At 37.2% G+C, this 24,993-nt stretch overlaps 1 protein-coding gene across 7 annotated transcripts in view; it reads left to right on the top strand.

The window, feature by feature from the left end:
• SNTG1 (syntrophin gamma 1) overlaps positions 1-24,993 on the top strand; it is a 478,079-nt gene that overhangs the window by 321,033 nt on the left and 132,053 nt on the right. For all 7 annotated transcript variants that reach the window (XM_082363008.1, XM_082363004.1, XM_082363005.1 and 4 more), the window contains one exon: positions 20,328-20,430. In XM_082363008.1, the coding sequence (XP_082219134.1) occupies positions 20,328-20,430 (103 nt within the window). The remainder of the gene's footprint in view (positions 1-20,327; positions 20,431-24,993) is intronic.

The raw sequence follows: 24,993 nt of genomic DNA, 5'->3' as shown, positions 1-24,993 counted from the left end.
CATTAGTGGTTGCCTAGGGCTGGGGCAAGGGGGTCATGGGAAGTGAGTGTGGATGGGTTCAGGGTCTCTTTTGGGTTGGCAGAAAATGTTCTAAAATAAGATCATGGTGCTGGTTACATAGCTCTATGTATATACTAAAAACCACTGAGCTGTCTACTTTAAATTGGTGAAATTCATGATCTGTGAATAATTTATCAATAAAAATGTCAGATTAAAAAATACATTTCTCAGAAGTCACTGAGTATGGTTTAAATGTGGTTTTAACATTTTACTTAATTTCATTTCATTTCATTTAACTTTTTGTGGTAAAATAAAAAGCAAATAAAGAAAACCACATACAACAAATGTATAGCTTAGTGAAAAATTTTGAGGCAAATAACCTTTTAATCATTTCTGCCAAGAGGCAGAATTTCGTCCACCTCCCAGAAGGCCACTGTGTACTTTATCTTAATCATAGCCTTCCAAATGAAACCACTAGCCTAAATTTCATATTCATCAGTTACTTGAATGATTTTTATTATATCTCCACACAGTATTGTTTCATTTTGCCTGTTTCTAAAGCACTTGCTACATAGTTTAGTTTCTTAATCTCCAGACTTCCTCTGGCATCTCATCTGGAATTTTGAATTTTACTGTTCATTGATAATGGAATACTTTATACAAGGAATGTTAAATGCCATCTCTTTACCTTATGTCCTGGAAATATAGCACAACTGTAGTCCTAATTATATCACATGTTAATTAAGCTTTTCTTAGTTAAGTGTAGACTCACATGCAGTTGTGAGAAATGATACAGAGAGATCCTGCATGCACTTTACCCAGTTTCCCCCCAAGAATAACATCTCACACAACAGAACAACATCACAACAGGATACTGACACTGATACAGTCAAGACAAAGCACCTCCATCACCAAAAGGACCCTCCTTTTACCCTTTATGGCCACACCTACTTCCCTCCTGCCCTCACCTGCTGCTAAACCCCTGGCAACCACTAAACTGCTCTCCATTTCTATAATTTTGTGATTTCAAGAATGTTATATAGTGGGATCATAAAGTCTAACCTTTTGGAAGTTGTTTTTTTCACTTAGGTTTCTCTGGAGATTCATTCAGGGCGTGAAGACTTAGGTTCACATAAAACCCACACATAGATGTTTATAGAGCTGTATTCGTAAGAGCCCGAAACAGGAAACATCTCAGATATTTTTTAATGGTTAAATAGACTGTGGTATATCCATACCGTAGACTACTACTCAGAAAATAAAATGAGTGAACTATTGATGTAGCGTGAATGGTTATAGGCCTTTAACATCTATTCAGAATTCCTAGTGGTGCTCACTTCAGTGTAGAATGAACACGCAGATGTTTATCATTCCTAGTTAATGAACATCAATGTACAACTTTTCTTTAGTTTTACTGAATTTAGAAAAACAACTGACTATTTAGCACAAGCAGGTTTTATGAATTCAAACCAAAAAAATGTAAGAAAAATGCTGCAAATTCTGTAAATTCTGTAAATTCTTCTGTTAACATATTGAGTATTAGTTGGCAATACTGATTTTTGGAATTTGGCCAGCATGATTGTTTAATTGTTTACAGAGATTTAAAAGGTAAACCTTAGGGAAGTGGCTCATTCTAAACAAATGTTTCTATTGCTTGTTTTACAATTATTCAGCATTCTGAAAATAGGTAGTAAAAATAATGTGAGAAATTACAATGAAAATAAATTGAGAAGTTTTTCTATGTAAGATAGATAGATAGATAGATCCAAGGTATGTGTGTATATATTTAAATAATCTCTATTTATGCTACAAGTTTATTTCACAATATAATGTTACTTTATCTATAGTATAAGTAGTATAAGTCTCCTTGCTGAGTCTGAACCTAAGCCTGGCAAATATAATGAGATTTATTAAATTTTTTGATATTTACTTTTTTTAAATGTTTACTGGGAGGAACAGAAAACAAAATTTCAGGCAATCATTGTTTTGTTCATTAGAGGATCTTTTGGAGATATTGTAGTGATAGGATAAATCATATATGTGACTGAATTGTAAATTTATCGGCTTTTATTTTTCTTGGGTGTGTATTAAGTAATTAAGTCTAAAAGGCAAGACACACAGCTTTGATTCTTCTCTTTCCTTTCACACTCCTCAGCCTGTGGACTCTTCCTCTCAAGTAAATCACAGATATGTTCACTTCTCTCCGTGGGTAACCACCTCCTCATGTGTGATGCTATCCTGTTTGTCTGGACTTCCACAGTGGTCTCCTAACTGCCCTCGCTACTCTGTGTGCCCACCCTCACCATGATCAACCTGCTGGTGGTTCCCCAGCACGCAGAGAAGGAGAGCAAGCCCTTTATCTGGGCTTACGTGAGCTACAGGCTCACCTCTCCGAAACTCATCCGGTACCCCTGTCCCTTTATCCCTCCAAGGGTCAGCCCCACCCCACCCATACTTCCGCTGGGCCCTCCCACCCCGGGCTCACAGGCACCTTAGCACCTTTGCCCTGGTCATGCCTCTGATCTCCTCATGGTTGGGGTGCCCTCCTCATTCAAACCTCAGACTAAAGTTCTGGTCAGAGGCCTACCCTGAGAAGTCACTCACCTATTTGACCCTCTCCACTTGCCATCTGGGGCTCTCCAGCATCATGCCAACGTTCCTAGAGGGGGATTTTCCAAGATAATTGGGAACTAGAGCCCTGCCTTCAATAACAAAAGCACAATGGAAGGAATACATATTCCCTCACTCAGTTCCATGGAGAGTAGAATGTAAACCAGTAGACTAATTTTGGCCAAATTGGTGTTCTCACTAAGGAATTTTAATCCCAAGAGCACGCAAGAGAGGTAAAGGTTAGTATGAGATTATGTTCTGTGACTGAACTATGGTCAAGACTTCAGTGCAATAGTGTAAATTTCCTCATGTCACCCCTGGTACAAACATCTTAAACAATCCATCATTTTAAAATCACATTTTTTGTGTGAAGGCAACTTTGTTCCTTCCTACCTGAGCATGTTTCTCTACCCATTACTTCAACTTTGTGAGCTGATACCTTCCAACATGCTCATTTCCTATATGTTTAAAAAATTGTCTATCATGCGCAACAAACAAAACTGAATAGAAAACAACAAGATATCACCATAAACTTGTTAGAATAACACGACCCAAAAAATCAACAGTACAAAATGCTGGTGAGGATGTGGAGCAACAGGGATATTCACTCATTGCAGGTGGAAATGCAAAATGATGAAGCCACCGTGAAACAGTGCTTGATGGTTTGTTACAAAACGAAGTATTATCATACAACCAAGCGTGCACATTCACAAGTATTTACCCAAGAAAAATGAAAACATATGTTCACACAAAAATATGTACAGGAAGTTTTAGTGAAGCTTTTATTCTTAATCACCAAAAACTAGAGCCAGTCAACAAGTCCTTCAACATATGAATGGATAAACAAACTGTCCTACTACCGCAAATGGAATACTCTTCAGTAATAAAAAGGAATGATTGTCTCAACCAATGCATAAAAAACAATTGACAAAATTCAACACCTTTTCCTGATAAAAATAACAAACTGGGAATAGAAGTAAACTACCTCAACACAATAAATGCTTTATATGAAAAGCCCAGTGTTAACATCATACTCGGTAGAAAAAGACAAAAGCCTTTTTCTCTAAGATCAAGATAAGAAAAGGATGCCTACTTTCACCACTTCTACTCAACATAGTACTAAAAGTTTTAGCCATGCAATTAGGCAAGAAAAAGAAAGAAAAGACATCCAAATTAGAAAATAAGAAAAAAGATTATCTCTGCTCACAAATGACATGATTTTATTTTTTAATTATTTTTGGAGAGTTTCAATTTTATTAAAAGGAAAAAGATAATAAACAAACCGTCAGGTAAAATATAGAATTACACTGTGCTATGAAACCACTTTTTATGTAAGCAATTGTTCAGGATTCTTGTACTTCTGAGGTTTAGCTGGAAACTTAGGAGTAGATGGATTGGTAGAGACGCTTTTCTTCTGGGCTCCAGCAATGCTTTGTCTACTGTCTTAGTGGCTCTGAATTATCTACTTAATACAGATGACATAATTTTATATGTAGAAAATGCTAAAGAATTCATTAAAAAGTATCGGAACTAAAAAAAAAATCTCTTAAAAGTTATTGGATGCAGAATCAACTCACAAAAATCAGTTGCATTTTTATACACTAAAATGAACAATCTAAAAAGGAAATTAAGAAAATAATTCCATGTATAATAACATCAAAAAGAATAAAATATTTAGGAAAAAAGGGAATCAAGGAGTCAAAAGATTTGTATACTGAAGACTACAAAATGTTGCTGAAAGAAATAAAGAAAGAAATGGAAAGACATCCCATATTCATGAATTGGAAGATGTAATTTTGTTCATATGTCAACACAACCCAAACCAGTCTACAGATTCAATACAGTCTCTAACAAAATCCCAATGCCTTTTTTTTTTTTGTAGAAATAGAGAAATCCATCAAAGGACCACAAAGATCAAACCATAAAGGACAATGAGTAGCCAAAACAAAGTGGGAGGTCTCACACTTTCAAAACTTATTATAAATCTAGAGTATAATAAATCTTATTATAAATCTATGTGGTACTGGCATAAAAGCAGATGTAAACTGATGGAATAGAACAGAGAGCCCAGAAATAAACCCTCATATGTATGGTCAAATGATTTTTGACACAGTTGCCAAGACCATTCAATGGGAAAAGGACAGTCTTTTCAACAAATGCTGTTGGACCCTTCCCTCTCACGATATAAAAAATTAACTCAAAGTAGACCAAAGATCTTAATGTAAGACCTAAAACTAAAAAACTCTTAGAAGAAAACAGCGGAAAAGCTTCAAGACATTGGATTTGGTAATGATTTGTTGACTATGACACCAAAAGCACAAGCAACAAAAGGAAAAATAGAGACATACAATGGAATACTATTTTGTCATAGAAAGAAGGCTAATCCTGTCAAATGGGGCACCTGAATGAACCTTGAGGACATTATGCAAGTGACAGAAGCCAGACACAAAAGGTTAAATTCTGTAGTATTCCACTTATATGAGGTCTCTAGTGAAGTCAAACTCATAGGAACAGAAAGTAGAATGGTGTTTGCCAGGGGAGGGACGGGGGAGATGAAATGGGGAGTCTTTTAGAGAAGACAGAGTTTCACTTTTGCAAGAAGAAAATTTTCTGGAGATCAAAACAATGGATGCTTAACACTACTGAACTGTACACTTAAAGGTGGTTAAAATGATAAACTTTAGGTAGTGTGTATTTTACCACAATTAAAAATGTAAAAGAATGAAGAGGTCACATAAAAATTCAGACTTGTGGCTTTTCCTGAAAAAGTTAGTTGCTCTGGCAGCTCTAGGCCTACACATCTTCCCTGTTTTCCACAGTCTCCATCCTTCCTTGCCCGCCCGTTTGCCTGTTCCTTAAATTCGATAGTTATTATCAGCCATTTCATTCTTCTCACCACTGAAGCGACTTTCTAATCACCAGTTTGGTGTTTTCTGTTTTGTCTTGTTTTTAAGACTTCTGGGATAATGCCCTTCTCTTTCTCCAAAATGTAAACCGTATCCATTCAGAGTATACAGTTGACCCTTGAATGAGGCAGGCAGTTGGGGGCACCTACCGCTCTACCGCCCAGCCCACCCAACCCCCAGCCCCGTGTAGTTGAAATCTGTATTCTGCTCTCTCAGCCTCAGAAACAAAGGAGTTTTGATCCATGACTCGCCCAAGGGCAGGAAGCTGAAACAGTCTGGACAGAATCAGGACTCCACCCCTAGTCCTTTTGTTTCCACGTATTGGGATCTCTAGTCAAACACAAACTTTTCCCCACACTTAGTGAATTCAAAGATTGTGAAATGAAAATACAGGTACTATATTTACTGGAAAAAATTTGCGTATGTGTGGACTCGTGCAGTTCAAGCGGGTGTTGTTCAAGGGTCACCTGTATTTTCAAATCTCGCCTTCTTCCTCTTTCTCTGAGTTTAGTCATGTGTTTGTATGGCTGAAGCTTTGGGGATTCATCCTGTGTCAAACAGCCATGGTATTTAAATGTTGGGAGTCCTCCTTCCTTGTCCCGTCGCTCTGAATGTATGTCTGGTCAGATGCCTCTATTTCACGGATGCCCCATATATTTATTGAATAAATCTATTAATAGAGTATTTCTATTATAGAAATACATAGAAGTTCTATCATAAAGTATTTATATGAAATTCTTAACGTTTCAATTAATCGAATTATTTTTTCTACTGTTAGCTGACATTTATTAAGTAAATACAAGGTTCCCAGCTCTTCTCTAAGCATTTTACTGAAACTAAAACACTTAATCTTCATAAACTTGTTAGGTAGAAATGACTATTACTATTGTTTCAAGGAGGAGAAAGACATGTCATAGAGAAATTAAATCAATTGCCCGGGTTATACAGCTGGCAGATTATGGCAATAGAATTCAAACGAATGGAACCCAGCTCCAGAGCTCAAATTTTAACAAGTACATGCCATTTAGAGTAAATAGTTTGGGAGTGATTTTCTTTTTTTTTTTTTTTTTTTTTTTTAATTTTATTTATTTATTTATTTATTTATTTATGGCTGTGCTGGGTCTTCATTTCTGTGCGAGGGCTTTCTCTAGTTACGGCAAGCGGGGGCCACTCTTCATCGCGGTGCGCGGGCCTCTCACTATCGCGGCCTCTCTTGTTGCGGAGCACAGGCTCCAGACGCGCAGGCTCAGTAGTTGTGGCTCACGGGCCCAGTTGCTCTGCGGCATGTGGGATCCTCCCAGACCAGGGCTCGAACCCGTGTCCCCTGCATTGGCAGGCAGATTCTCAACCACTGCGCCACCAGGGAAGCCCCAAGGGAGTGATTTTCTTATAGTAATCTTTCTTCTGAAGACGATATAAAAATTAAAGTTCTTGGCTGCTTTTGTTTCTCTTCCTTCCGGAGTGTGACGCAGTTTGGGTGCTGAGGGACTCTCCTGATGATTCAGGGCTCTGACCTGAATGTGACTCTCATCTGAGGCTCCGGGTCCGTCCTGTGTGTCCTGCGCTTTCTCTCCTGCAGCCTCTGGAATGGTTTTCTCAGTGCCTCTCCTCTGCCTCTGTCCCCTGGGGGAACATTCTTGGCTGTTTGCTTTATCCCATCCAACTCTCCTCCGCCTTCCCAATGTCCCCGATGGTTCACTTACCCTCATCTGCAGAGGCGTGAGATTTGTACGCCCTGCTTCTTTGTGACTCACTGCAGGGCCCCTCCCTCGGCTTCCGCACCAGCCCGATCCTGAGGGCAGCCCCACGGTGGCTCCTGGGGCCCGCCAGCGTCACCGCCGCCGTGGTCCTCTGTGGCAGGGTGGCCGTGGAGTTCTGCTGCTGCTGGTCTCCCTACTGCCTCATTCCTCTGTTGAAAATTTCCCCAAGTCCCTAATTAAATCCCCCTGTCTGAAATACCTGCTTTCTATTGACCAGATCTTGACAATTACAGATATTTATATTTCAGGTTTTCCTGGGCTTTTAGTAAATATGGCTCTATTTTTCTTTGGAGAAGTTCAGTAAATGTTTGTTGACTAGGATAATAAATTGGATGAGGAAAAGTTATAAAAATAGATGGATTCCTAACTATGGAGACTATAAAATAGTAAGACCTTAATCTAACTGAGGAAAGAACACATGTCAAACATCTGGAAATAGAATATTACACATTGTTTTAACTCACCAGACTCAACTTCACAAAGCCTTCCATCGAACATTCTTACAGCCACTCACTCTGCACCACCCCCCGCTCCCTGTCTCCACCCCACACACATTTATACTCACTCTGACTGTGGAGTCCAAGTTAGTTTGGCAAATATTATCATATTTTCCTTCCTTGAGGTCTTTTCCCGCATGGACAAATGTAACTTTGGGCCACCCCATGGTCAGGTGCGTGCAGCCGCCTTTGGGATGGATACAGCTGCTTTCCGTTCACTGACCTGAGATATCTTGAAAATACACAGGAGAGAAATACGTCTCCATCCATTGCAGCAGTCGGAGCTGTAGTGCCTGGTTTACTTAAAGTTATTTACTGTTTACCTGGAGAGGCTCTCAGGCGAATGGACAAGTGCCAGACATTACAGCATCATAAAAAACCCAAGCAGTAGATGGAAACGAACTCTTAGTTAGCATTAAAATAATTGGATGAAGTATACTCTTGGCATGAAAATGTTAACAACATAAAGTTATGAGAAAACATCTATAATATCTAAAGTGTTTCTTTCACACTGACTTGATGTTGAAGTTCTGGTCAAAGACGTTTTATATTCTTCATGGAAGTATATTTTGATGATCAGATACAGAATATTTTTCGTAGTCTAAGAATGATTAGGTATATTTTTACTTCCACAACAGAAATCAGCCTGTATTTAACAGTAAAAAAATATTTCGTTGAGGAAATTACAAGTTGTGAAAATGAGGGAATACGCATGTTTTTAAATGTTTTTAAAGTGATGTAGCTCAAATACTGTGTGAGAGACACAAAACCATGATTAGCATTATTTTTACTAACAAGTATTGGGTATCCAGTGTACACATCACATCTCTTGGATAAAACAATCATACTAGAAACTCTTTCTCCCTGTAAAGAGTTTATCCTTTAATACGACAACGCCCACAAAACAGAGCCCTGTTAGTTTGAAGGCATACGATATAAGCTACCATACACAGCATACAATATAAGGCGTTACCAGACGCTACTGAGAGACAATATATAACATTTGCTTTATTTTGAGCTTTTTGTACTTTCTCCCTATAATGATTTATGTTCCATCTATTCAAGGAATGTAAAGTTTATGCTTACTGGGTAGCAAATAACTTTGACCACATCAAATGAAATTCAAAACCTATACTCGTTCCCTTCGTTAGACCCACTGAGGTGACACGTGAAGGACAAGAGCCTGCACCAGGTCCTCCACTTTGTTACTCTGGACGTAGCGTGATGAATCTTAGCGACCCTCCGAGGTGTTTCCTCCTCAGCGTTTGGGATAACGATATATATCTCCCAGTTGCTTCAAAAAGAGCTGGATGATTTGTTTGGGAGTTTCTTTGGCCAAGCAGCGTCAGAGAGAAGGCATGCCTGATTGTTCTTAACGGGGCCCTTGACAAGGCACAGCTGCTGTCAGCCAGCGCGGTGGTTTCTGCTCAGCGATGAAATGACACGGTATTTCCGTGAACAGAAGCTGTGCTGGGCCTAGAGTCCCAGCCCCACGCGGCACAGACACACTGACCGAGTCTCCCGTTCAGGAAGCCTGGGTGGGAACAGTCTGCAGCACAGTTGGAGCGACGTCCCCGTCTGGTGATCTGGTAGCTGCTGCCCCATCAGTCTCTTTTCCCTACCCGACCTGTGCTGGGCAGGTGCTCTGTCTGGGGACCTGGCTGCCCAGGTTGCTATGACAACAGAGAAATAATAGATGCGGAAGTAAGAGCAGCTTTTCTCCTCCTCTCATGACTGACAAACGTGAACTCTTATCCTGCTCAGGACTTCAAATATAACTAAGGCGGGTGGAGTGAGGAAGAGGGGGTTTCAACGACGCGGGTCTCGGGCAGAGAGCCCGGCGCTCCTCACCGCCTGCCTTTCAGAGGAAATGCTGGGGAGAATTACAGTCAGTAGTTTTCTCCAACACTCTTTGCGAGCTCACGTGCCCTCAGTGAACCCCCGTTCTTCTAAAATCGCTAACTGAACATAAACCATTTCAATTTTATGGCTCAAGATTTCTGAAGTTGGCATTCATTTACTTGAATTTATTTAAAGAGGTAGAGTTTAAAGTCCCTGTTACTCAACCATTGTTCTGGGGTCACACAAGATACGCAAGATTCCGGATGACCTCTGACACGATGCAGTTTTAAGACAAGACAGGCTAATATCCGGGCACCAAGCTATGTTTCACATCTTGTCATGATCAGCTTGCCCTTCCCCTGAAGTGTCTTTAGGTTGAGACAGCGGTGCACGTGGGCTGGAGAGGATGGGGTGAGCATGGGGTCCGAGCCTGACGCTGAGTGACTGACACAGAGACTCCCAGGCAGTTGTTTCTGTTTTCTGTTTTTGTCATTCAGGTAGCAGGTGGCAGGAGTGTCCTCTGGGACTCCTTTGAAAAGAAATAGGGCTCAAAGTAGAAGAGGAGACTTGAGAGAAGTTCGAGGTGACAAAATAAAAAGGCAATAAGTTTATACTTTTGCTAAGGGCCATCCTTACATATTCTCAGTAATTTCCATATGAGTAAGATGGGGACATACACAGCTTCCAAACAAGGTGCATGCATCTCATAAAGTGATAAATATCTTAATGGCTTTTATAATTGTCCCGTCTCCACCGTTTTTACGCGCGATAGATTTCTCTGAAGACTGAAATTAGAAGTAATTATGAAGTAATAAAATGTATCTATTTTTTCGTCATGTATTTAGCAACATATAAGGCAGATTATTTTCTCCCTACTCATTTAACACGTTATATTTGAGACACACATCTATTTTCAAGTATTTGAAATTACCAGACTCTCAGAGAAACCACGGTTTTCCTGTGGCAGGACAGCTGTGTTTCTCGCCCTGCAAACATCGGTTGCCAAGGAAATGCTGGCAGAGCCAGCCTGGTGGCCCTGCAGTGCTGCTGACGGTATCCAAGCATTTCTGCATCGCGGGGGGGACGGTGTCTAAAATTCAAAGCTACGTATTTAAAGGGCTCATGCAATAGAATGAGATGAAAGACTATGGGAGGAAACCACACTACAAGCAGTTCTGCAGTATTTACTCCTTAGTCCTGTGTTGTGCAAACATGTTGGGATAATGTGTGTAAACAAATACTTAGCGACTGTGTGTGCTGCAGCTGCAGATCCAATGTGGGTGACACCGCGTCTCGCTTTGGTTCTCACATCTTGACAATTCATTTTGTACGAGATGATCTTATACAGAATTCTATAAAAATAAGGAAAAGTGTTATGATTTCTCTCCTTTCCTTCAAGAATTCCACTTAAATCTGGGGCACTGTTTGCAAACTAGACATCCATGTAGCTGTGGTTAAGCTTACGGGTTTAGAATAAATATGTGCATTACTGACTTCCGTCTAATGTGATTATACGAAATGTTATCATCTGTATGGGACATTGTTTTTAAACATTCTGGTTTTTCTTGGATGAATATGAAGATCTTCTGTACTTCACTTGTCTGCCTCAAGTGGATCATAACCACGTCCTATAAGAAATATGCTCCATATTTTTACCCTGGAATGGATGTCTTTTCTCCCCCTTCCTCCCAAGATTCGAACTGAACATACGTTAATAGGCAATGACTGCATTTTATAAACTTAACTTTCTATCATCTAAGGAAGACGGGGCCATTCAAACAAAGGTCTGACTTAATTAAACATTTTAAGGCCTCAGTAAACGTTTGATTACACTTGTTGTGGTAAGTGGACCTTTGCTCATTTGAAAAGTCGCTGATGCCCTCCACGGTGTGACCAGCGAGAGAAGTGTGGGAGCAGAGGCACAGCTGCTGAGACCTTCACGTTGCGGGCAGGTTCGGCCCACGCGTGTGTTTGTTCTTGTCCTGCTGAGCAGTGAGAGAGGGTGCGGAGCGTCAGTGGTATCAGCGCTACTAGCAGCGTGACCAGAGACACACAGTGACGCCTGCTACTGCTGAGTAGATTTGGGTTGAGTAATTCCCACACGCTCTCCGCTTTTTAAAACCTTCCTGATCTCTTCCTGCTCCCTTTAATGTATTGTAGCATCTGTCTTCTCACTGATGATTGTCTCTACAACTAAAGGGCTTTATCAGCCTCCTGTCAACACTGCACCTGCTGTATCGCGTGTGTGGTGTTTCAACGTGTCAGATGCTTGATGTACGTTCGTGCATTAACCGAAATTCTGTACTCGTCCATCCCGATGCACAAGAAAGTACTTTAAGCAAATGCAGTCTCCGCAATTTAGAGGAAAGCCACTGACGCCTGGGAGACTCTCTCCCAGCACCTTCTCAGACCCGGGCGGTGTGGTGGCGGGCAGAGCTAGAGTCCACAGGTAAAGGGACAGGTGGGCTCTGAGACATGGTGAACAGCGGCTCCAGGTCTCTGTGAGAGTCAGAAATGCTTCCTAAGGAATTGTTTAAGCTTTACCATTAACCTTTTGGGGCAGTGGCCCAGTGGGAAGAAGGGGGAACTCACTTACTCATGTAGTTTTACTTCTCAGTCTGTCATATATCAGATGTTATGTTTGAGCAGGTCACTTCACTTTTGAATATTTTCAAATTCTCATTCGTAACATAAAAGCTAATAACTTTTGCCTTGTTCTCATCACAGGCTTTATTTTATAAACTGAAGGCTGCACTGTAGGTGGCACACATGGTAACACATGATTCATTTATATCAACGTGAATCATACAACTGAATGTAAGACTTTTAGCAAAAACTAATTAACGAATCAAAATAATTTCTTAGACAACATGGCCCAATATTCGGGAGAGAGAGTATTGTCAAAATGAATTATTGTTGGGATATTTTAACAATGTTGTGTCACGTGTCATTGCCATGTCTGACAGTGTGGTGTTTAAAGAGCCATTGAGTGTGTCCACTGGCTGAGAGTGATGGAGAAGGTCAGGACCGGATGGGGGACCCCTGCTCTGTTCAGCCAGCTGTTAGCCTGTTGGTCTGGTTTTGTTCCTGTGGTTTAAAGCATAATCTACATTCAGTGAGATGCAAGATTCAAGCTTATTATTTTTCCTGTTTTTGTCCAGTAAAGAGTACACAGAATCCTCTATACACTTTCTTACAACATTATTCTGGTAGTATTATTAACACTTAACTATTTAATCCATTCGGATTTATCATTAGTGTATCCCCAGCTGTGCTTGCACCATTTATGATACCGGTCCTTTTAACACTAGGTTTAAATAAAAAAAGACGATCTATCATGTATTACAAGTTCAAATACATTAAGATCTATTTTGGAGGTTCTATCCATTTCTACTGATGAATTTGTCCATTTGAATATTAATACATTGATTTGATTATAGGATTTAACAGCATATTCAGGGATTGATAACTTCTCCCAATTCCTACTACTCTTCTTTTTAAAGTATTTCTCAGATGTTCTGGGGGACATTTTAAAACTTTCTGTTGACTTAGTTTGTTTTTATTGAAAACTTCACCAAGTATATGGCATATCGTTGCAAGAGCTTAGATTTTATTTTCTGTCCCTCAATAAGAATTTACAATTTCTTTAAAGCAATCTATGACAATTAGTTAAATTTCTAAAGATTTTATAGGATTCTCCCCCAGATTTTTAATAATTTTCCTGGTGTTTATTGCTATCATAGGAAAAAGGGTATTTTTATGTTACAGTAATTTTATATGAAGCTACATTATCTTTTAAATTCCAATTAGCATTTTAGTGGAGTATACTTGGAGACTAAAATTATATTTTTAATAAAAAAAAATTGTATTTTCTTAATAGTTATAAAATTAATTCCATTTTCTTATTTTACTTTATAAGTAAAACTCATCAATATTTTTGAAAACTAATGGACATCTTTATCCAGTACCTGATTTTGATTGACATGGTTTCCTTGTTTTAACATTTAGGATAATTTTTACTGCTTTTTAAAATTGACGTTATTAATTTTATTCATTCAAAAATATTTAATGAAGGCTTTTTATGAGCCAGGTGCCATCTTAGGCTCTTTGACTACATCTGAGAACAGGATACAGCTTGCTGCCCTGGTGTGGCACCCAGCTTCACGGGGCAGAGACAAGTGACAGCATATTCGACACGGTGTGTCAGCACAGTGCAGGTGGGTAGGAAGGTGCTGACAGGCTCTGAAATGACAGGCAGTGCAGGTGAACAAAGACAGAGGTATGTGGAGAGCTATCATTTGTAAAAGGTTGATGAATGTAGGACTCATCGGGGTGACTTTTGAGCAAAGAGTAGAAGGAGGTAAGGGTGTAAGCCACACAGGTGTTTAGGGAACGACCGTGCTGGGCTCAGGGGACAGGCAGGCATATTCAAGAAGCATCGTAAGGTTTTCTTCTATTCCTATTTTTCTTAGAGTTTTTATTAGGAATTGCAGCTCAGTTTGACCAAATGTCCTCTCAGAATCTCTAAGGGAGGGGAAAAATCTACTTATCTCTCTCTCTCTCTATCATCTCTCTATATATCAATAGATCTATGTATCAATAGATAATGTATGTATATTTAACTTGATGAAAGTAATTACTTTGATAATAGGATCTGATATTTATCCAGGTTTGCTGTTTTGAAATAAAACCTACTCAGTCATAGTTCAGTTTCTTTTGTCACTTGTTGGAGTCTATATGCTAATAATGTGTTTCTATTAATTAATGATAGTTAATTAATGATGATTAATTAACTAATGATAACATCTATATTCATATTAATAATGGTCACGTTTTCTCTTCATAAAATTTCCTATTAATTTTCATTTTAGTTTGATTTAATAACATGAATTAAAGCAACTTTAATAATTTTATGCTGGAATAACTACTTCTTAAAGAATTAGGTAAAACTTAGTTTTGAACCCATCTGTTCCTGATGTCTTTTTAAAAGTAAACTTTTTACCTATTTAAAAATTTAATTTAACCTGCCTAATGGAACATAAACTAGTCAGTTGGCACACAGCAATAAGAAAATACAGTAAAATATTACTTGTATCATTGAACAAATCATCTTGGAATTAAAACAAGTGCCAAAATAGTGTTACTATAGTGTGTGCACTAGCTAACAATGCATTCTGCTTGTTGAGTTAAAGTTCACCTTATCTAGAATGTGACATTTCACCCACTTTTATTACATAGACTCTTATTTTAATGAAGTCTTTGAAAGTGATGGGATCTTTAGTCATAGCTTTAAGTATTACAGTAAAAATGGATCACGTGTTCTAGATAATCTTGCCTCACTAATGTAAATGGTTCTCTTCCATGTTGAAATTCATTGATATATTATCATTACTATATCCTGATTATTAGAGCTGACATTCATTATTCAGTCAATCTTCATTCTTATTTGTAATATTTACCAAAATTGAAAAATTACTGCATACTTGAATACTACTTTAGGCTGAAACTTTAGGAATTCAGAAGTATTAAATATGTAGTAGTTCCTTTTTAAACATACACCTATGTATACATTTTTGCTGTGACTTTTTATTTTACAACAACATAACATTCAGACTTGAAGTGCCTATGTAAAGGATCCTACTGTACTTATTTATGTACATGGAATGTTTTTCACAAATTAACATGCAGGAAGGGTGGTGAAATGAATGAATGTGTGAAATGGGAATGTCACGTCACCTTTCTCCAGCTGTTGTGTCCACAATAACCCTAATCCTCATCCCTTATTCCATCTATTTTTAGCTTTTCCAGCACAGTTCTGTGTCACTTGGTGGTAGCAATTCAAGGTGAGAATTTCTAAGTTATCCCCAATTCCTTTCTTACCTTGCATCGATTCCTCCAAATTCTACATGATACTTGATTTCTCACAATTGATTCACCCACTCTTTCCAATGGTGACGTGATTTTCCTAGGTACAGTTCTATACCTTATTTTCCAGCTGGATAATTTCTGCTGTTACACTTGATTCACTATCCAACCAACAGCACCAGGGCTTGTGGACATTACAGACCCTGTCCTTGCTTGGACGTCTCTCTCTTACGAAGGCCCTGTCTCCTGCCCTGAGAACTGGCACCATGCTGCCCCACCTGTCATCAGATGTGAAAGTGGACACCTCTCCTCACATCCCAGAGGGGGTCGTGTGCACCTGCCCCTGATGCCCCCGACACTCCACAGATTCCTCCGAAAACCTGAACGTGAATGTAGAGTGACAGGGGCCAGAGGACCTGACCCCATTCAGGAAAGCCTTACAATTACAGTTTCATCTCAGACTCTTATGCTGTAATAATATATGGATTAAGTAAATTCTTTCTTCCCCACAATTAATATGAATAAAAAATGATTACATAATAAAATGCTTTGTTTACTCAGTGTTCACAGGTGAACACCATCTCAACATGAATAGTAAAGCTTGATATATTATCTAGTGTTAGCGTAGTTGTTTTGTCTGAAAAAGTTTGTTTAAAATCATTCCTCAAAGTCACGTTCAATTTCCTTTTCTGCCAGAGGTCAAGACTTTAAGGAAATTATTTACTGCAGGTAACAACATGTCAAGAGGGAAGAGTCCAAAGTCAAAGTGAAATTCTAGGTAACTGCTTTGCAACACGGCCGTCAGTGAGTTGCAATGCTTATCTTCCTCTCTGGAGATCTGAATCTTGTCTGGCTGTTCTGACAGCATGCTGGGCTAAGAGCTGAGGTCTTCACAAGCCGTCTCAGTGCTCGTTTGCCACTGAAGATGTGTGTGTGTGTGTGTGTGTGTGTGTTTCCTAATGTGTGCTTCAAGCAGGTCCAGGCAAAACAGAAGTCTCTATTTTCATCAGTTAAAAACAGCAGCCAAGGTTGGCGTGGAGGAGAGATGAGTAGGCAGAGCGTAGAGGATTTTAGCTTTTAGCGAAAATACTCTGTATGATTCGCTGATGGTGGATACACGTTCGAACGCACAGAATACTCAGCACCAAGAGCGAAGCCGAACGTAGGCCACGCGCTCTGGGTGATGCTGCCGTGTCAATGTAGGTTCGTAAGTTGTAACAAAGGTCCCGCTCAGCGGGGGCATGTTGATCATCGGGGAGACTGTGCATCTGTGGGATGGGGGGTCTAGGGGAAAATCTCTGTACTTTCCCCTCAATTTTGCTGTGAACCTGACTACCCTACAAAAATAAATTCTTTAAAAATGAAAATATAAAATAATCCCCAGCTATGAGCACTTTTGACTTCATAGCAAAGCAGTGGCAGACAGCTGAATTCCTCTTCAGAGTCTCGTAGCAGATAGGATGGCCCCCGACAGGATGGAGGAAGGACAGAGACCACGAGAGGATTTTATGAAGTTTCGCTTCTAACAGACGAATGGAGCTTAAGAATGTTCAGTTCGCGGACTGAGCCGTTAGCTTGTCCCGGTTTAACAGAGTCAACCTATAAATATCTCCTTTAATTCCACTTCCCTTTTCTGTTTTTACCGATTGCCATTTTTTACCAATCTCTGTCCCTTTGCTCACGTACTCACCCAAGGCAATATGAGAGAATAGCTGTGCTGATACATTATCTAATTAAAATGCACATTTGATTTGCATCATAAAATGTGAATGAACATGAAGAAGACAATTGGATTGGTGCTGATTTCTGATTTTGCAGGAAGATGACATTCATTATTATTCATGGTGTGGAACCTATATTTTCCAACCTGACAGTATCAGGCCAATGAAATATGCATCCAAGGCATAGCAGGAAACCTGAAAAAAATTTAAAAACACAATATGTCAATCCTGGTCACTGAAAAGATGGATATTTCTGCATTAAGAAATGTGTATGTGTCAAGGACTTGAAGTTATGCTTATCCAGAAAGATACCCATAATTGGCCTTTTATTAAAAACAAAGTAAAATAAAGTTCTCTCTCTAGGGTAAGATTTTATAATTTTTAAAAAGTTGTTATTTTTCTCAGTTACACTTGACCAAAACTTCAAGATTGATGTATACAAATGTAAAGCTTTAAAAGAAAAGCAGTTGCCCATTGCCTATTTCTGAGGTAACTATATTTAACTTATACATTTCTACTTTATTCTCTTATTTACACTTGAGATGCTTGTAATGTTAGTTTTTATTTAACGCTAGACATTATCTATTGCACGCTTACGATAGAATGTATTTAGCCATTGCATTCCACTGCCCCATGTATTTCACTAACACACTCGCAGTGCACTTACATAATAATGAGTATATAAATATTAAATGCCACTTGGAAACAAGCCAAGTTCATAAATTCATACTAAGCTAAAAACTAAAGAAAAAAATGGGGACTTTGCACGGGATTGCCTTGAATCTGGAAAAGCAGGAGAGAAATGATCTCCTCACAGTGTTATGTCTGGGGAACATAGCATCTCCCTCATTTATTTAACAATGTTGTATTTGTTTGTTGAAATTAAATCAAAACCAGTTGATCTTTGTATATTACTTTGTATCTATGCTATTCCATACTAAACTCACTTAATAACTCACCTGGCAATGTCTCATGTAATAGTGTCCATAGGCTCTTAAGGATTTTCTGTGTTCAAAATCACGTTACCTCTGAATAGTGTCAGTCTCATTTCTTCTTTCAATTTTTATGATTTTTATTAGCTCTTTTCTGGCCTTATTACAGTAAGATCTGAAGAAAAATTAAGTAGAAATGAAATTGGTGGACATTTTTGCCTCATTTCTGATCTCAAAGAGAAATGTTTCAATAATTCATAGTTAATGCTGTGATGCTTCTCATACGTTTTTGTGTATACTCTTTATAATATGAAGGATACTCCTTTGTATACTCAGTTTTCTGTGAGCTTTTATCAAATGAATGTAATCAAATGCTTCTTTGTATCTATTAAAATGATTATATAATTTTCTTCATTTTAAAAATTTTCTACTTTTAACATGATGAAATATATTGTTTTCATGTGTGTGTCTGTATCTTCTCTGTTGCTCCGATTGGGCTAATTTTATTGTTCTGTCCTCAAGTTTACTGATTCTATCTTCTGTCACTCTATCACCGGGCCAATCCAGCAAGGTTATTTATGTTATTGTATTTTTTAGTTCTATAATTTCATTTCCTTTTTATAATTTGTATTTCTTTCCTGAGATATTGTAATTTTTCATTTGGTTCAAGATAATTTTTAATTTCTTGCTGAAATATTTTTAAGGTGGCTTTAAAACCCTTGTCAGATGATTCCAGTATGTAATTCATCTAGTTTGTGTTACTTGATTATCTTTTCTCATTCAAATTATGATTTTCCTGGGTCTTAGTGTGACATGTTATTTTAATCCTGGCCATTTTGCTTATTTGTTAAGAGTCTCTGGTTCTTATTTACTTATTTTTCTTTTTAGCAAGAAGTCACTGTTTAGCACACAGGTCCTCGCCTAATTCTGTGGGCTGCGGTTCCACTGACAATATGACATTTAGAACCTTTTTGGTGCTAGTTGGGTCTGATTGATTCACCTGTGTCATCAGGCTCCCCCCTGCCACCCCGTTCCTTGGTGGTGCTAGAGGAGGGGAAGGGGCTTCCCCAGGTCGGGTCCCTGCTGCCACGAAGTGGATAAAGGGACGCTTCACCTAGCAGTGGGTGGACCACCCCTCTGTGGGGAAAGAGCGTTTAAGACATCCCCCCTCTGTGCTCTTCCTCCAGGCCTGGGGGCCCTAATCGGTTTGTTTTTTCCTACCTTTCAGAGTTCTACTTGGTTGTCTCTGGCACTTTTTTCAGTGTTTTAGTTGTACTTGTTTGGGAGAGATAACTTTATGCCATCTTGTAGGGACCAGAACTCATTCTAAACCATTTTGATAGTCAATTCTTTAATGACTTTATGGTGAGCATTTTTCTATATGTTTAATAAATTATGTTCCCATGTTTATTAGTTGCTTCTTCACTAATTATTCTTAATTCTTCTGTTAGTTTATGTGAGTGTTTAAATTATATATATATTTATACCTTTTCCAGGTATGTTTGCTCTAAATAATCCTCAGCTTTCTGAACTTCTTTTAATATTGCTTACATTTGTTTTGGTATAATATTTTGAGAAATTATCATTATTTAACTGGTAGAAATAGACCTAGTAATTCTATAATTTAGAGCGTTGAGAGTTATTGATAATAGCTGTCTCCATCATTATTCTAAATTTTCAGGGAAAGGAAAAGAAAACGTACAATGGTATAGTGGGAAAATAATAACCATTTATTTTTTGCAAAAGTGTTTGAGTGAATTGGAACAACTTTAATTAGAATTAGCACCCTGGTCATATCTGCAGGGTGATTTATTCATAGATCTCCAAAGAGTGCATCCTGGATGCTCAATAAATATTTAGTAAATTAATAAATATAGTGGTTCGAGCACTACATCTTTCTGTAGACCTAACATAGACCATAAACTCACGAGAGCCTTGATCAATGTGAATGAAAGATGATGACATCGTGAGTGAACAGGGACCACAGGCTGATGGGAAGAGGAAGGATGTGGATGGCTGCATTCCTGCAGTGTTAGATCTTTCATCCCCTCCATCTGCCATAAAATGTTTCTGACCACTAGGGAAAAATGTGAGACGTGGAAAAGACAACCCATTATTTCAAGGGTTTTCAATCGCACAAAAATTGTTGCCAGCGTACTGATAACGGTATCGTTTTTATTATGTTTTATGTTAGGTTCAGGTTCTTCGGAATGCCGGAGAAGAAGTGACCCTGACGGTCTCATTTTTTAAAAGAGCACCTGCTTTCCTCAAACTCCCACTGAATGAAGATTGTGCATGTAAGCATTTATGAAGAATAGGTAAAATGCTCACGTCATATTTACTTTCTAAACCATTATTTCCTGGCAGTAATTAGTAATTTCTTTTTAAAGTTGGGATTTCTGCCTGAATGCAAACATTTTTCTTTAATATCACAAAGCATTCAATTAACCCTTCTCCAAAGGGAAAAGCTGTTGTTTGTGTTTCAGAATGTATTCACATTTAGTTATTTTCCAACCTATAATTGGGGAAATATTATTTACTTTAAAAATAAATGTCATATCAAACATATACATTTTGTATCTCTATTAAAATTTCATTCATATTGTTTGATGAATATATATTCTCTAAGTAGAAAATAATATTCTCTTATTTGGCTACTGAACTTACTAAATAAGCATTTACACTTAATTTGTCCTGATGAGAATAGGGAGGTTGAAGGAAGCCCCCAGTCTATGTGGAAATGTAATAATTTTCATAAGAGCTACTTAAAAATTTCTGTATCTATTTGCATATTATGAAATGAAATGCATATTATCTTATAGTTTTTGCTAAAATCAAAGAAGAATTATTTTTAACTGAGGCATAGTTTACATGAAATGAAATGCAAAGATCTTCAATGCTCAGTGGGATCAGCTCTGACAAATGCTCACATTTGCTTAATCCGCATCCCTTTAGATCACAGAACGGTTCTGCTGTGCCTCTTCCAGTAAATAACTTCCCCAGAAACAACTACTGACTTAATTTCTTGTCATCAAGTATTAATGTAATCAAACTGTATTTATTCTTTTACGTCTGCTTCTTTCATTATGAACCGTCTCATGTTACATATTTCAGGAGTTTATTTATTTACATTGCTGTATAGTATTCTACTATATGAGTGTAGTAAAGTTTGGTAATGAATTCTCCTGCTGATAGACAGCAGAACTGTTTCTGGTATTTTGCTATTGTAAATAAAGCTGCTATAAACATTCTCGTACAAGGCTTCTGGAAGTCATAGTATTTTATGTCACTACTATAAGTACCTAGGAGTGGAATTGCTGAGTCACAAGATAGATGTGTAATCAACTTGCTAACAAACTGCCAAATATATTTCTAAGGTGGGCGTATATTTAAAAACCTCCCACTGTCCACTCCAGTGGTGGATGAGAGAGGTCTGGCTGCTCTCCATTAATTCCAATATTTGATGGTCAAAAATTTCTTCAGCTACTCTCTTGAGTGTGTAGTGGTACCGAATTGTAGTTTTAATTTGCATTTCCCTGAAAACTAATGATGATTAGCTCCTTGTCATGTGCTATTTGCATATTTTATTATCTATTTGCATATCTTACTTTGTAATGTGTCTGCTCACGTCTTTTCCCCATTTTTCTGTTGGTATGCCTTTATATTATCACACTGAAGGAGTCAATAAGCCTGTTTATAATAAGCTTTTTTACAGTAACACTATATGTGTTACAAACATTCTGTGCATGACTGTATTTTTTACCTAAACGTGTCTCAAGTTTGCACAACTTTTTGATTTTGATAAGGTCTAATTTACCATTTTGTTGTTGTTGTTTTTGTTGTATATGCTTTTGGTTTTCTGCATCTTTTCTAAGAAATATTTGCCTACCCCAAGGTCGCAAGGATATCTCCCTACACTTTTGCAAGCAGCTTTATAGCATTGATTTTTATGTTTAAGTTTATAATCTATGTTATATTAGTAACATTTTGGTTCCAAGGTAGGAATGAAGAATGAAGGAATCACTATCTTATTTCCACTAATTTATGCATCTGTTCTTTCACCAAAACCACACTGTTGATTATTGCAGCTTTATAATACTTTAAAAAGTCACGTAGGATAGGTTCTTCAACTTTGTGATACTTCAAGATCATTTGGCTATTCTAGATTCTTTGCATTACTGCATCCATTTTAAAATAGCACGTCAATTTCTATTTAAAAAACTATTATGATTTTGAATGTGACTGAATTTATAGACAATTAATATAATGAACACCTTAACAATTTTAAACCTTTCATTCCACAAACATATCTTTCCATTTATTTATATTTTATATTTTAATTTTTCTCATCAATATTTTAATGTTTCCAGTGGAAAAATATTGCATATCTTACATTAAATTTATTTTAAGCATTTTATGTTTTTGTTTTGTTGTAAATAATATTTTAAAGATTTAATTTTCTAATTATCTGTTGCTAACGCATAGAAACAATAACACATCACATTTTTATACATCAACATTCTGTAGCATAGTTTAATTTTCTTATTAATTCTAGTAAGATTTTTGTACTTTCTCTAAATTTTTCTACATATAAAGTTTGGTCATCTGCAAATAATGTTTTGCTTGTTTCTTTCCAAGCTATATTTATTTTAATTCCTTTCTTTGCGGGGGAGGGACGGGTGGTCTATTGCAACAGCTCGGGCCTCTTGTAAAATGCTGAGTGAAGTGCTGAGTGCAGACGTCCTTCTCCTGCTCAGGATATTAGTGGGAAATCTTCCAGTTTTTTACCATTAAGTGTGACATCAGCTGTGGGTGTTCATAGATGCCCTTTATTAGAATAGAATAGAGGTGCCCTTATATTACTGGGTTCCTGAGGATTTTTCTTTTCCTTTCTTTTTTTTTAATAGAAGTTAATGTTGAGTTGTGTCAAATATTTTTCCATCCATTGAGATATTACATTTTTTCTTTTTTTTTTTTCTGTTGATAGGGTGACGTTTTAAAAATTGATTTTGAATGCCAAATAAAGCTTGCATTCCTAGGATAAACATCATGGTCATGGCGTATTTTTTTATGTATATTACACATTTTAATTTGCTAATGTATTGCTATTTTTTTTTAAATCTATGTGCATTAAAGATTTCCAGATGTACTTTTCTTTTCCTGTAGTGTTTTAGTGGGATTTTGGTACCAGGGTTATTATGTCTTTGTATAAGTTGTGAAGTTGTAACTCCTATTTCCAGAGAGAAATTGTTTAACAGAGATCATATCTCTTTCTTAAATGATGGAATAAATTCACCAGAGAAACAATCTGATCCTAGAATTATCATTTTTGTTTTGTATGAATTAATTTCTTAAATGGATATAGGACTTTTTTGATATTCTCTCTTCTTCTTTTGTAAATTTTGGTTAGATTTTTTTCAATATTTTTGTTCATTTCAACTAAGTTGTCAATCTTTGCATGAAGTTATTCATCATATCTTTTCATTATCCTTTTAATATCTGTTGATTTGCAGTAATGCCTCCTCCTTCATTCCTGATACTTACAATTTATATTTTCTCTCTTTTACTAGATCGTTTTTGCTATGGGTTTTATTAATCGTTCCAAAGAACCCATTTTTGTCTTGGTTAGTTCTGTCTGTTACTTTCAGTGTCCTGTTTCATTGCTTTTCACTTTATTTTTATTATTTTCTGTCTTCTGTTTACTTTGTTTGCTCTTCCACTTCTGACATCTTAAGACACAGGCATAGATCACTGAGTTTACATCTACCGTCTTTTTGTGCTATAGTTAAGTCTTTAAATTCCAAAGGACTGCTGTCGATGCATTGCAGAATTTGATATGCTATGTTTTCCTTTTATTCACTTCAAAATGCATATGAGTTTTAAAGTAATATGTGTGTCCCTTAAAAATATTGTCTCATAAGAGAGAAATGCAGAGAAAACATCAAAAGAAAAAATAGCAAAAACAAAGTATGAACTTCTTAAGATTTAAAGAGTGTGAAAACTGTATCTAGGCTATATATATCTAGGCAAAAAAGCCTGTTTCCCTTCTTAGCACCAGGAAAACTATAGAATTTCAGGGTCGTAAAAGAGGAGAGCAGCAGCATTTTTTGGTTTTTTTTGAGCACGTGGGTTAATACATTAGGAGCGTAACCTGTAATGATGTTTGCATTTAAGCGTTGTACGTCAAATAAAAACTGGGAATTAATTACATTAATAGATCATATTTATCTACATTAACAACTCCAAAAATATAATGTTTACAGAAAAAGCAATGAATCAGAAATCAAGAAATATGTATTTTAATCCTGACTGAAACAATTACTAAATTGTAAAATCTTAGAAAAATCACAAATCTTTAAGACATATATTACTCATCTTTATTTTTTTTCTACAGCAGGTTTTTATTAGTTATTTTATACATATTAAACACTCATCTTTAAAAAATAGACATTGGTAGGTTTCTCATGAGGATCTAATACGAAGTGTTTTAGTTGCAAATTCACAAAATTAAATAGTGTCAGTGAGGGTGCTTCCAATTACAGTATATACCAAGAACAGTTGTAAAGACAGAGCACTTACAAACTTTTTTTGCATCATGGAGAATTATGGTAAATAAACATGGGATTTGCTAGTAGATTAAGACATGATATTAAATAGAATTTTTTAGCCAAACAAAATCTTGCACCATTCTAAGTATGATTCATAAGAATAAGCCACTTTGGATAATAAAATGAAATAGTATTTTTTATATGGTTGCATATTTCCCTTAATAAAACCTTAATGTTTCTGAAATAAAAGATAAATATTTAGACGTAGAGAGTGGACTTGAGGACACGGGGAGGGGGAGGGGTAAGCTGGGA

Source organism: Balaenoptera borealis, assembly GCF_965194805.1.
Source record: "Balaenoptera borealis genome assembly, chromosome: 17".
In the NCBI taxonomy this organism is placed as follows: domain Eukaryota; kingdom Metazoa; phylum Chordata; class Mammalia; order Artiodactyla; family Balaenopteridae; genus Balaenoptera; species Balaenoptera borealis.
This window is presented reverse-complemented; position numbering and strand designations above follow the sequence as displayed.